General features: G+C 41.4%; 1 protein-coding gene across 8 annotated transcripts in view; it reads right to left on the bottom strand.

The window, feature by feature from the left end:
- Positions 1-2,143: 2,143 nt before the first annotated feature.
- The window catches only part of Rad18 (RAD18 E3 ubiquitin protein ligase), a 96,405-nt gene continuing 84,059 nt past the window's right edge, over positions 2,144-14,489 (bottom strand). For all 8 annotated transcript variants that reach the window (XM_059258321.1, XM_059258315.1, XM_059258317.1 and 5 more), the window contains one exon: positions 2,144-3,085. In XM_059258321.1, coding sequence (XP_059114304.1) covers positions 2,986-3,085 — 100 coding nt within the window. In that variant the 3' untranslated portion in view covers positions 2,144-2,985. The remainder of the gene's footprint in view (positions 3,086-14,489) is intronic.

The raw sequence follows: 14,489 nt of genomic DNA on the forward strand, positions 1-14,489 counted from the left end.
TACTGAGTTCCCCAGTCTTTGTCAAGTAGGAACACTTCTCCTTCACTGAACATATAGAGGCCTTAAGTGCAATGCCTATTAAGTTTTGCTTTTCAGATCAGCACAGAGCTCCTTTATGTCATTATAATCTTGGTACCACTGAAAGTTTAACCTAGATAAGTGGTTCTCAACCCGAGGGTCCCCAACCCTTTGGGAGTCGAAAAACCCTTTCACAAGGGTAGACTAAGGCCATCAGAAAACACGGATTATTTACGATCATAACAGTAGCAAAATTTACAGTTATGAAGTAGCAACAAAAACAATTTTATGGTTTTGGAGGTCATCACAATGTGAGGAACTATATTAAACAGTTGCAGCATTAGGAAGGTTGAGAACTACTGGCCAACACAATTACTGTTGGAGCTTACAGGCTAAACTGTGCCCCTCCCAGACATAAACGTGAGAAGTTTTAATAGCAAGACTGTATTTACAGAGACTCATTAAAGAGGCAAAGTAAAATGAGGTCACATAAATGCATCTGACCAGCATGACAGGTGTCCTCCTAGGGAGACATCAGACAGACACGTGTGCAGAGGGAAGACCATTTAAGGACACTTTGAGAAGGCAGCTGTCTCCAAGCAAAGGAGCGAGGCCTCAGAAGACACCCTATTGATCTAGCCTTCCAGACCCTAGAACTGTGAGGAAAATCAATGCTCACTGTGATAAGGTAGGACAATGTCTAACAGTGGCCCAGGCCCCTGCCCATATGGTATCACTCCTCCAACCCCCTCAAGTGATAGTAAAACTATCTCCACATTCTGTTCAACTGTCCTTGAGGAACAAACTGAGAGAACCAGTTTTAGAACGTACTGACTGCTGGCCATTGGAACATTCCAAGTATTCAATAGAGTGAGTGATAGGTTACTATCAGAATACATGTGCCTGGTTTCCCAGTTTGTGTCTCACCTCTCCTTTGCAAACTGCTTTTGCTGCAAATATAACATTGCTTCCAATTTAATGTGTGGCAGATTATGTCATCTTAAAAATGAAAATGGCTTTCACTGTAGCCTACTCCTGGTAACTCAGCAATATAAACATAATGTCAGTGTTAACCTCTGCTCACTTATTGTAGTAGGACAGGCCCATAGGGTTGAGGAAATTGGCTCAAACCAGTTGCCAAGGCATGCACATAATGTACTCCCTTATGAGCCAACCTGGAGTCTGCCTGAGGGCCTAGCAACAGGCGCAGTCAAGAGTTCTTGATCCTGCCCAGCTAATGAGGAACAACCACACAATGCCACCAGATTGGGTGCTGGGAGGAGGGTATATAAGGCCTTCCCTGTTAGTGAATAAATGAGTTTGTTGTTTGCCTTCAACTGACTCCCAGTGTCTGTGCCATTGACATCGTGCCTTCTCATCCCCTCTCCTGGGGGAGCCATTAGGATCCAGCAACAACTTATTTCACAGCAGACCCATCGACAGATTCAGTGAGGGGTCTTGCTGTCTGTTTCCCAAACTCAGGGAACTCATAAGGACTATCAGTGGTAATGCCAGTATGAAAACATTCAACTCTTGACATAATGAGGACCCCACCACACATACACATTGTCAGAAGCCTCAAAGCACAGCAAAAAGCCAATGTCCACAGAGATATTCTCTGGAAAGGAGGAGCCATAAATGGTTTTCCCAGCAACAGACTCACTGTTGTAACCCAGCTATATGTGATGCTGTGTGTGAAAGCCTGTATCTGGGCTGGGCAGTGGCTGAGGGGTAGACGGGGCAGGCTAGCTTTGAAATGCCAAACAAACAACATCATAAACCTACTCTCTATGTAAAACACAGGTGTGTCTAACAAACAAATATATTCATCTTAAGTCAAGAACTCTTGACTGCGCCTGTTGCTAGGCCCTCAGGCAGACTCCAGGTTGGCTCATAAGGGAGTACATTATGTGCATGCCTTGGCAACTGGTTTGAGCCAATTTCCTCAACCCTATGGGCCTGTCCTACTACAATAAGTGAGCAGAGGTTAACACTGACATTATGTTTATATTGCTGAGTTACCAGGAGTAGGCTACAGTGAAAGCCATTTTCATTTTTAAGGCAGGGAAATTTGGGAATTAAAGGCATTTTGCACACAATAACAAATTTTATGACAAATGCAATATAAAGATTTATAGTCTTTATTCAAATACTCACATGACACTATTTCAAGGAAATTACAACTTGTGTATTCATTGATAAAATCCATTTATTTCATTTTTTGTTTGTTTGTTTAACAGCTGGGATTCAAAGTGTTAGAAATCTGCCTGACCCCAGTGGGAAAATACTAACAGTAATAATTTTTAAGTGCCATTTCAGAAGAACATACATATGCTTTGGAGTTATTGTGATTGTTACTTAAATTACAATACTAAGTTTCCTGACTTTTCAAAAATAATAATACTAACTCTGTGACTTTACATCATAAACCTACTCTCTATGTAAAACACAGGTGTGTCTAACAAACAAATATATTCATCTTAAGTACTAACCAGTATCTGCTGGTGGCCTGGCATAGGGCACTTATACAAAGAGTGTGGATTATAACAAAAGCATGTACACTCTTTCCCGCTTGTTATGACAAAAAGAAGCTGTTGCTGGGGTTGGTTCCCCTCAATGGAAAAAAGTGAAAAATAACTTAAAAACATTCTGAAATAGAGAAGTCAAACCAAGGCAAATACCCATACTAAGGAATGTGTGAGCTGTGTAAAGCTGGTGAATGTGTTTTTAGGGGAGAAACATCTTAAAGGAAGGAAGCAACTGACCAAGAAGGGTCAAGGGTCATTTCACAACTTTTCTTTTTGTTGTTGTTGTTTTTTCTGAAAAGGCAAAGAAGAATGGAAATAAATTAACTATTACATTTAAAATTAAACATCTTCCCTGGGCACTGCTAAGTATGAAACCACATGTGGCAATAAAAAATACCATATTCTGGTCACTGTATGGAAAAGCTAGCAAAAGCTCATACTAATTCCTATTCCGCTTGTTTCTTGGTTCAATCTCAGAACTTTCAATAGCTCTAATGCGGTGATTCTGTTGCAGGTTTATTTCTCTGTTCTGATCATTTCTGAAAACAAGAAGAAAAGACATAACATATTAGAAAGCAGTGGTCATTGTTCTATGGGAACTCCTGTGTACTAAGTGCTCTCACATGCATGATTTCACCAAAACCTTCAACCACTCCGTCTTCTAGAGACATAGCTATAGTTTGTATTATCACTATAATTATCATTCCCACTTTGTAAGTATGAGAACAATGAATTTGCAAAGACTAAAGGAAGAGTCCTTCCCTTGAATCAAAATGCAGTTTGTAGTGATATTTTATTTGTGATGAAATGTGATATTTTATTTGTATGTTAATAAATAAAGTTGCCTGGAGATCAGAGGTCAAAAAGCTATAAACGGAAATCAGGCAGTGGTAGCACACGCCCTTAATCCAATCCCATGGCAGGCAGAGTCTCTGTGTGGTCAAGGACACAGCCAAGTGTGGTGACACGAGCCTTTAATCCCAGTACCAACCAGAGAGACCTGGAGGTCTGTATAGACAGGCAGTGATGAGGAAGTCATGTGGCTGGGCTTAGAGCCTATGAGAAGGCAGAACAGGAAGGCAATAAAAGCTCAGTTTAGACAGGAAGAAGCTCTCTCTGTGGAAGCTACTGCTGGTGGTAAGCTCAGGCTAGTAGTGGCTATTCGCTCTGATCTCTTCAGCTATTACCTCTGTATTTGGCTCTGTTTCTTATTTAACAAGACTGTTTAGAAATTCATCTACAGCAGTTAGCTTTAAAAAACTAGGTACAGGGTAAACCTGTAATCCCAGCACTCAGGAAGCAGAGGAAGGAAAATCTGGTTTTGAGACAGCCTGGTCTACATTCTGAGTTCCGGGCTATCCTGGAAGTAGGCACAAATACTATATCCAGATCTGGTCTCAAAAACAAACAGAGCTGGGAAGATGTCTCAGTCACTATAATCTTGTCTTGAGTTCCTTCCCTAGAACCCTGTGGTGGTTTGAATTAGAATGGCCCCCAAAGGCTCATACATTTGAATGCCAAGTCATCAGGTAGTGGCACTACTTGAGAAGGATTAGGGGGTGTCGCCTTGTTGAAGCAGGTGTGGCCTTGCTGGAGGAAGTGTGTGACTTGAGGGTGGGGGCTTGGAAGTTTCAAAAGCCCAAGCCAGGCCCAGTGTTGCTCTCTTCCTGTTGCCATCAGATCTGGATGTAGAACTCTCAGCTACTTCTCCAGCACCAAGTCTACCTGCGTGCTGCCATGTTTCCAGCCATAACAGACTAAACCTCTGAAATGGTAAGCAAGCCCCAATTAAATGTGTTCTTTTATAAGAGTAGCCATGGTCATGGTATCTCTACACAGCAATAAAAACCCTAACTAAGACAGACCCACATTAAAAAGAGAAGCACAGTGGCCTGTGCTTATAACCCCAGTACTGGGGAGGTAGGTAGGTGGCTAGATCCCTGGGCTGGGGCTCATTGACAGCTGGCCTAACTTACCTAGCAAGCTCCCAGCCAGTGAAGAGTACTGTCTATCTCTGTCTCCCTCCCTTCCTCTCTCTCCCTCTTCTTTCCTCTCTCTCCCTCTCCCCTCCCCTCTCTCTCTCTCTCTCACACACACACACACACACACACACACACACACAAACAAAACCCAAAGAAAAAAACAAGTCCTTCCTACAAACTCCCTCACTTTGGGCAGAGCGTCAGATGGGGGGGGGGGGGGGAGAGAGGGAGGGAGGGAGGGAGGGGGAGGGAGAGAGAGAGCGTGCAAGTGCACGCACAAGAGAGAGCTGCTGTACAATCAACTAAACTCAGGAAACTTTTCCTTTTTTATTTCCCTTTGTTTATTTTGATGTTGTAATCAAACCTAAGGCCTCAAACATTCTAAACACATATTTTCATCATGAATTCTTGCTGTTGTTTGTTTGTTTTGTTGAGATAGAGTCTTATAATGTAGCTCTGGCTGACCTGAAGCAAACAACAGCGGCAGGCTAGCATGAATTCTTAAGCACAAGGTAGCAGTATGAGACAAATGAGAGTCTACATGCATTTGCAAGCCTCATTCCTCCACTGGGTGCTCATGAAGAAGTCTAAAATGGGCCATAAACAGGAGTGCCTACAGAGATAGTCACTGAGACAGGCAGAAAGCATGTCTGCCTCACCCGATGTTCTCTTTTGCAAAGAGCAGGAATGCACTGGTTCCTGAGGCTCAGACAAACATCTCTGAGCCTCTTACAGAAAAACTGGAGCTACAGTTCTCACAGATGCTTTGGCAGCCAGAAAAACCACTAGAAACCAACCAGGCCAACTCCCCCAATTAATGATCACACAGAAGCAAGCTCTTTTCTAGACACAAACACTATCTAGCTCATTCTCTGGCAACCTACACAGTAGTCTTAGGCTAAAATGAAGACACAAAAGAAGCAAGAAAGAGACCCCACTGCCATGCACAAAGTGGCTGATGTAGAGGCAGCCCACATACTGGACCTACCAGACCACCGAACTTCAAAATAATTATGACCAATACATCAAGGGCTCTAACAAAAAAGGTAGGAAACATCCAGAAAATTGCAGCAGACATGGAAATGATATGAACAAATCAAATGGAAACATCAGGAAAGTTCTAAGGTATCGGAGAGGAACTATTTCTTCAAAGGACTATTAAGAGTAAGGTATACAAGAGTAAGGTATAGAACTAATAAATAACTCATATGTGTCAACCAAAAACACTCAAACTGGGGGCTGGAGAGATGGCTCAATGGTTATAAGTACTTGCTCCAGAGCATGAAAGGTAACTCTTAACCCCTTTAACTCCAGCTCCAGGGGATTCAATGCCCTCTTCACACTTGCTCCTGCACACACAATACACTCTCTCTCAGACATACATATACACATACATATAGATAATCTTTTCTTAAAAATCCAAATTGAAGCACAAAGAAAAAAAGAGTGTGTGTGAGTGTGTGTGTGTGTGTGTGTGTGTGTACATGTATGACTAGAATCCCTGTAGAAGAAACAGCTGTGGAAAACGAATTACACAGCTGTGAGTTTTCTAAAATAAAGATGTCAAACAAAGACTAAAGGTGGTCAACCCGCCCCCACTGACAAATAACAAACAAACAGAAAACACCTACTCAAATATATACTCAAAGTACTGAAAACCTTTGGAGGCAGGCAGAAGAAAAGGAACATTCCATAGAGGGATGAGTAAGATCTCCTAAGAAACCAGACAGGCCCCAAGGTGACGCAGTGATAACGTTAAAAGTGACAGAAGAAAAACTGTCAACCCAGAATCCACCCCCAGCCAAACATCTTTCAAACATGAAAGCTAAGGGAAGACATCTCAGACAAAAGCTAAGAGGACTGATGGCTAATACATTTAAGAAACAACGTAAGGAATAGTACATGGAACAAGCAGGACCACCAGCTATAAATCATAGGAGTAAATATATGACACCAGGACCATGAACAGAAAGAGTGAATTGGAAACACACTGTTGTTAGGTGCTCATATACCAAAGGACACATCTGAAGGCTTGCTGTGATAAACATATATGTCACAAACCCTAGGGCATGTGACATCTAAAAATAAAGGTAAAACTAGTAAGCTACTACTGGACATAAAATGAAATCACATGCCATTGCCTATTGCTCCAAAATGGGTTCAGATAGGAGGAAAGTGAAAGAAAAGATATTAGGCAAACAGAAAATGCCCAAAACTGTCATACACAACCATTATTGGACTGGGGGTGAAGATCAGGTAGAAGAGTGCTGGACCAGATGCACTCCAGTACCGCATCAACCAATCACATGGGGCAGGCCTGTAATCCTAGCATATGGGAAGTAGAAGCAAGAAGTTCAAGGTCATCTTTGGCTACAGAGCACACTGAAGGCCAACCTGGAAGATACTATAAAAAGCATCAGTCAATAATTACATTAAATGTAACTGGCTGAACTGCCCAATTAAAAGACAGACCACCTATTATATCAACAAAAAAGTGAAACACAATCATATAAGTTTATAAAAAAAAAAAAAACCCAAACACATAATATTTCAAAAACTGGGAAGGGCTTAAGCTAAGGAAGGGCATACTATTAAGTTCGCCTAGCAGCTTCACAGAAACCAGAGAGGGCAAAAGGCTTTTGCAGAAAGTGCAGTTTGTGTTGCAGCATGGGCAGAGCCACAAGACAGGCATCTGAGCAGCTCAAGAACCAGTGCCCACAGGGTGATACACAGAGGCCAGATGGCAGCAGTATGGGCAAGCAGCTCATGTCCAAAAACGCTTTTTAATGGTATTTTGTGTCTTGTTTCTAGACAGAGAGTCTTCCAATGCTACTTACCATACAAACACCCTGACTACATAGACAAAGGATGTTCACCAAGAGCAGTCACTGTCTGGCTTTTCAGAGAAAATAGAAAAGGAAGATTCGTAGACGCGTGTCCCCCATCAATACCTACCGTTTCTACACCAAAGTGACTTCTAGAAAATTGAGATATATACCACTTTATCAGCCACTGTGATCAACTGACAGAAATTGGCATTAATTCATTCTATTCGTCTCATAAAGTGTTTAATTAAAAGTGCTAGCAGTAGAATGAGATGAATTTGCAATAGTAAACCCAAGTATGAGGCCAGGATCCCAGATCCAGCAAGCAGAACAATTCTATAAACCTTCAGTGGCTACCTTAGAAAGCCACATGGAATCTTGGCAGTGATTCAAGTGTGGGAGGCCAGCTCCCACCTTTTAAAGGGTTCCTAAGAGGAGGAGAGAGGAATAAGAAACTTTTAGATAGAAAGATAGTGGAGAGAAGACAGAAAAAAACACAGGATAGCTTCAGGAGGACCTGGATCAAAATGCACCAGCCCCTTCTCTCTCTTCCAAAGAGCTTTTTACAACAATGCCAAGGGGCGGTGCTGGGGATGTCTTTCTGTATGCTGTGAATGTGTTGTTCTGATTGACAGATAAATATAACACTGATTGGCCAGTAGCCAGGCAGAAGTATAGTATAGGTGGGATAAGCAGAGAGGAGAATTCTGGAAAGTTCAAGGCTGAGTAAGGAGATGCTGCCAGCTGCCGCTGCCATAAGAAGTAAGATGTAAAGATACCAGTGAGCCACAAGCCACGTGGCAAGGTATAGATTTATAGAAATGGGTTAATTTAAGATATAAGAACTAGATAGCAAGAAGCCTGCCATGGCCATACAGTTTATAAGTAATATAAGTCTCTTTGTGTTTACTTGGGTCTGAGTGGCTGCAGGAGCCAGATGGACACAGGAAAACTCCAGCTACAAATGGCACCCAATGTGGGGCACTAACCCATGACCCTGAGATTAAGAGTCTCATGCTCTACTGACTTGTTGAAGATATTGTACTTGGAGAGTTCATTTAACAATGTAATGCAATTAGCTAATCCTTGAATGTTATTATTACCAACTATTAGGATATAAAGAAATGAAAGTTAGTAGTTAGACATTACAATCGAACTGGTAGTCATATTAGGTATGTTTTCAAAGTCAAGCAGATATATTTTAGATAGACAGGTCATCTTCAAACCCTTCAGAGATCTACAGAATATGACATTTAAAATGTTTTAATAACTTAGAATTTTTTCTTTTTTTTTTTTTTATGACTATGAGACATGTTGGCTCCTGGCAGCACCAATCTACTTCAGAGAAGATATGGGCACTGAAGAAACTGCATATGAAGTTAACTTTCATTGTGGCAAAAGTTAGCCACTGGGCAACAAAATGCCCTCACATCAACTACTGACAAACAGGACAAAATGGATAGACAGGACACAAAACAGAACTACCAATCCTTGCCAAGACAAGTGTGGTTGTGGCTTTAGCAACAGGCATCCTCGGAGGCCAGGACAATATGGCACCATCCCCGAAGTGGCCTTTGCAATCCGGAAAAGGTACACAGTGCCCCTTTCTTCAAAGGCAGCTGAATAGGCAGTGGACTGATGGCTTCTGATGTGCAGTGGAACAGTAGCTGAAACAGTTATTCTTGAAAGAGTAACTGGGTTGACAGAGTCTAACCCCTCAATGGTAAACTGGCATTTAATGAAAGAGATGAAGCCACCCACAAGCCGAGAAGAATAGACAGCTGAATTCCAAAAACATCAGCAATTCCCAGAATTTAAAATTCTAAATCATTACAGGACACTGGAATTCAGGTTTATCTGGTACATGGACTACTCGCACCAAATGTGAGGTTGAACTGTAGGTCTTGTGTACAGCCTACTTCACACATGAGTCTGTCAGATACGATAAGCCTATAGGCTGAAGATGATGCCCCAATGTTGCAGAGAAACCTCAGGTGACTGTCCAGGAGGCTGACTGTTTCTGTCAACTCACATTTTTTTGGAAGTCACTTGTTTGCACTTCCTGTTTTTTTAGGTAATATTATTTCCTTCTTGGGTCTCTGAGGGAGTTGAAGATTAGATAGTTATAGTTATAGGTAGTTGAAGATTAGATAGTTATAGTTTTCCTTGTTAAGAATTTCAGAAAAGAAACTCACTAAAGAGATGTAAAGTGTATAAATTTGAAAGACATTATTAGATAGTTCTCTGTTAGTAATATAAGTTAGGATAGAAAGTGATTCAGGTACATTACTTACCAAAATAGGATAGATAATGGAATATTTTCTCTGAGTTTGTCAAATGCAAATGGACTAGACATTGTTGAGGTATTTATTGCTTGTATATATTGTATACAGTTATTGTACTTATTGTATATAGTTTTTCTTATATTAGTTATAACTTATTTTTCTTTTTTCTTTTTATTAAAATTAAAAGGGGAAATGTGGTGGTATTTTATTTATGCTGAAATGTGGTATTTTATTTGTATGTTAATAAAGTTTGCCTGGAGATCAGGGGTCATAGCCATAAACAGAAATCAGGTGGTGGTAGCACACGCCCTTAATCCAATCACATGGCAGGCAGAGTCTCTGTGTGGTCAAGGACACAGCCAAGCGTGGTGACACGAGCCTTTAATCCCAGTACCATAGAGACCTGGAGGTCTGTATAGACAGGCAGTGATGAGGAAGTCATGTGGCTGGGCTTAGAGCCCATGAGGAGGCAGAACAGGAAGGCAATAAAAGCTCAGTTTAGACAGGAAGAAGCTCTCTCTGTGGAAGCTACTGCTGGTGGTAAGCTCAGGCTAGTAGTGGCTATTCGCTCTGATCTCTTCAGCTATTACCTCTGTATTTGGCTCTGTTTCTTATTTAATAAGACTGTTTAGAAATTCGTCTACAGTCTACAGGGCAGGGCAAAAGACCTCCCCTTTGCTAGATCAAAGCACACTGCACAGCCAAGTGCAGACCCTTCCAAACACCTGGTAACCACACCCATGGTCCAATCATCCCCTTATGCAGCCCTGCTGGGGAAAACAAGCTCAGATTCTCAGACCGTGAGTAAGTTCTCACTAGGAAACCTCTGTGGGTCTCTACACTTAAGGCACTCGTAAATACCTTCCAGAGGCAATGTGGTTATCGGTTACCTCAGCTAAAATCAAGGACAAACAATTGGATGGTTCTTATTGTAGGAATAGCAGGGTATGCACACACCACCACCCACATTGCTCTAGAAAATCCTGAGTAACAAAAGGCAGCTTCAATCTGGAGAGCTCTCCACAGTTGTCTGAGGGCCTCATAATCTACCAGTGGTGTTTTAAAATCTAATAATGATCATCACTAGTGTGTTGTCACGTTTCTGAGATGAAGGAATATTAATACCTAGCTTCCATACAGCAGCACAGTTTGAAATGCTCCCCACAATAGTGCTCCTGAAAAGAAAAAAGCACTCATACCTGCTGGTTTCCCCCACAAATGGCATCAGCATCAAGTGGGGTACACAAGTTGACTACACTTCTTAAGAGATTATCAGTTAGTAACATCAGGATAGTTTCTTACTCAGTTCAAATAACTAAATCCACTCCTGGTTTTGAAGAGACTGCCATCTCATCTGTACATGCCACCAGCAGGTGGGACAACTGAACAACAGTATGAGAATGGAGAACCCAAAGACATGTTTCTGTGTGAGAAAGGGCAGGATCTGCTGAACAGTTCAGAAGAAGGCTATGATGAAGGAAGATCAAATTATGTTCCAAGTCACCCGACAGGGGAGAGCAGGCAGGAAAACCCAAGGCACTTGCAACCATCGGGAGAATCTCACAATGGCATGTTTCCAGTGTGAAGAGCCTTCCACAGATTGCTCTGAACTCCAGAGTCCACCAGTGTCTTTTTGTGTCTACAACTTCCATAGCCTAGGAGTTCCTCTGTTCAGATGCCAGTGTTATTAGTACTCCTTCCCCTCTACAAAAATCAGTGTGTCCTTTCCCATTAGTTAGAATGTCATCTCTGTTTAAACCATCTCCCACATTCATCCGGTCTTTTTATCCATAAGGGTCAGATGCAGGAGGGATAAGGACATTTTTAGAAAACCTACAGAGACTCTTTATGCTCCCCACTTTTGCTAGGGTGGGTCAAAGAAGGGGTTCTCAGCCAGTAATGTACTCAACCAAATGGTTTAGATTCTTCTGATTTAGAACAAGGGCTAGCAATTTTTTATATAATGGTCCAAATATTTTGGGCTTTGACAATTCTGCTGCCACTACTTGACTCTGTTGTAACATGAAACAACAATGAAGTAATATGAACCAACAGGTAAAGGAATGCATGGCTATGTTCTAATAACACTTTATTAACAAAATCAGACAGTGGAACAGATTTGGTTCATGGGCCATGTCTTGCCAACCTACAACAGCCCAATAAAAGAATGAAGTTTAACCTTGGCCAAACTTCCACTCAGAGCCTACACTAACATAGCCAATCCAGGGATGCTGTCTGAAGAGAGAAACAGAGAGACAGACAGACAGACAGACAGACAGACAGACAGTGTGTATATTGTGTACAAGGATGATTCACAGGAGCAAGTTCTCTATTTTTACCATATAAGCCTGGGGAATCAAACTCAGGTCATCAGCTTAGCTGCAAGCATTTTTACCCACCGAGTCATCTTGCTGGTCCTAGAATTCTGAGCTTTTGAAACAGCATAATCCCAACACCATTTTAAAAGTCATTAAGCAGAAAATGGCCAAAAATGAGAGCATTCAATGATCAATTCTATCTGCGGGAACATGCATTTCTATTGTTTAAGCCATCTAGTCCATGATGCAATAGTCCCCTGTGGATGCTAAAGACTGCCACTCTCTACCAGGATCGTCCCATTTTGCAGCAGGTTATCTATCAAAGACCAGAAGAGCTCGGCAGAACCTACATGTTAAATGGAAATGACATACAGAAGAGTACAGCCAGTCTGGTCCAAGGATCATCTCAGCTTTAGACCAGGCCATAGCAGCTACACTACCAAGGAACATTTCAACCCTTCCTCTGCCACCTTACACATTTATCAAAAGTAATACAACAATAAATAAACCTAATATAAACCATTACACATTTATTAAAAAATAAGTTTCACATTACCTGATTTAAGGCATTATCAAACACCAATTACAAAATGTTAAAAAGACATCTACATGATCAACAAACATAAGAGTGATTCCAGAAACAAATCTATACACACATATGAAATAGACATGGGTCATCTCTTTAATACTTAATGTTACAGCAATGGGAATGCCTTATACACAAAAGAACCACTGAACCTGTCATTGCCACACCTTATGACACTTATAAAAATGTACCTGAAATAGGTTACAAACCTTAATGTAAAATCTAATACTTCTAAGCCATAAAAGAAAAATACTGAGCGATTTTGGGTTAGGAAAAGGTTTCCTAGGTAGGACAAGAGTAATTAAAATAGACATAACACATTTCATCAAAATTAAAAGTGTTCTTTGAGAAACAGTATGAAGAAAACGAAAAGGCAAATAAATAGAGAAAAGAGAAGAATGAGACCCCAGGAAGGTCTGCGGTTCAGTGTGTCTGAACACTGTTCCTGACATAGCACTTTAAAAGAGCAGAGATGGGCCTGTGCCTGGAGAACATGAAGGACTCACAGAGCCAGAGAATTCCCAAGTTCTTTTGCTTTAGGAAACTATTCTCTGAGGAAGGCAGAAGCCCACTGGTGAGTGGTACACCATCAGCATGCAATTCTGCAGGCCCACTGTAACCTGCATGGCCTCTATCCACAAAGGGCTGTAGGGCTGTGATGAAAGGGAGTCTGTGTTCATGGCAATGGTTTTTTTTTTGGGGGGGGGGGCTGGATGAAATTTTACTTCTTGCTGCCTGTGGTAGCTTTCCATTCCATCTTTTTGCTTCATGTACTCTGGACTCTTGTTACATGTATATATGTTTTCAATCATTTTGTCTTCTTGATAGATTGACCTTTTCAAGATTATAAATGTCTTTGGCTCTGTTACACTTTTTACCTTCAAGTCTATCTTGTCAACACTATCGTTAAATAAGCCTCCTTCAGGATGGCTATGACATATCTTTTTCTATTTTTTTGCTTTCAATATATTGGTGTCTTGGAATCAAAGATGTGTCCTTTGTAGACAAAGCACAGGGCACAGCGCAGCTTTTTTCAATCCATTCTGTAGTGTCTGTATTCTGATTGGGTTATATCCCCATCACTCATAGAGCAGAATTTGTGTGTTGCTTTTGTGTGTGTGTGTGTGTGTGTGTGTGTGTGTATGTGTGTGTGTGTGTGTGTGTGTGTGCCATTTCTCCATTCCACCATCTCTGTCTTCTTTGGTGTTATCCAGATACCTTCTATTGTAGCATTTTTATCCACTTCGAATATATTCTACTTTATCTTAAAACACCATCATCATCATTTTTTTTTATTTTGAACACAGGGTCTCATGTAGCCCAGGCTGACCTCAAACTTGATACAAAGCTGAGGATGACCTTGAACTTCTGAACTTCCTGCTTAGTATAAAACACTGCTAATGAGGCAAGGAAAGTGAATTCTGAAAATGGCCTCTGGATTTAGCAGTATGGAGGCCTTCAAAGAAGACTAGAAATGGAAGATAAAGAACCAGAAACTGCAAGATGACATCACGACTAAGGAAGCGGGAAGGAGGTTGACCTGTGGCTGCAGAAAGACCCAGCTAAAAGGGAGAGGCTGCCTGTGTAAGAGAAAGAAGGACAAAGAAAAGTGGTTCCAGACAAGTGGGTAAGGAGGAGGCAGAAGGAGAAATTCACCTCAGACATGAGGAAGGATTGTCTTTTTTATTTACCCCGAGCCTGTGCTTAGCAAATTATCACACTGTCCAAAGGAATAACAAGGAGACAGAAAGGACATCAACAAGTAACTAGTTATTACACCAGGACTCCAGTTCCACAGTGAGACCACACAGACAAGAAACACAGCACAAGTCTTTGCTTTCCACCTGGATTATTAGTCTCTTAGTCCATTTGAAAGCACAATGTCTTGTCTAGAATTAGCTGCACAGGGCTCCCATTTCTCAGGCTCCAGCTCACACACTTGCTGAC

The sequence above is a fragment of the Peromyscus eremicus genome, chromosome 3, assembly GCF_949786415.1.
Source record: "Peromyscus eremicus chromosome 3, PerEre_H2_v1, whole genome shotgun sequence".
In the NCBI taxonomy this organism is placed as follows: Eukaryota; Metazoa; Chordata; class Mammalia; order Rodentia; family Cricetidae; genus Peromyscus; species Peromyscus eremicus.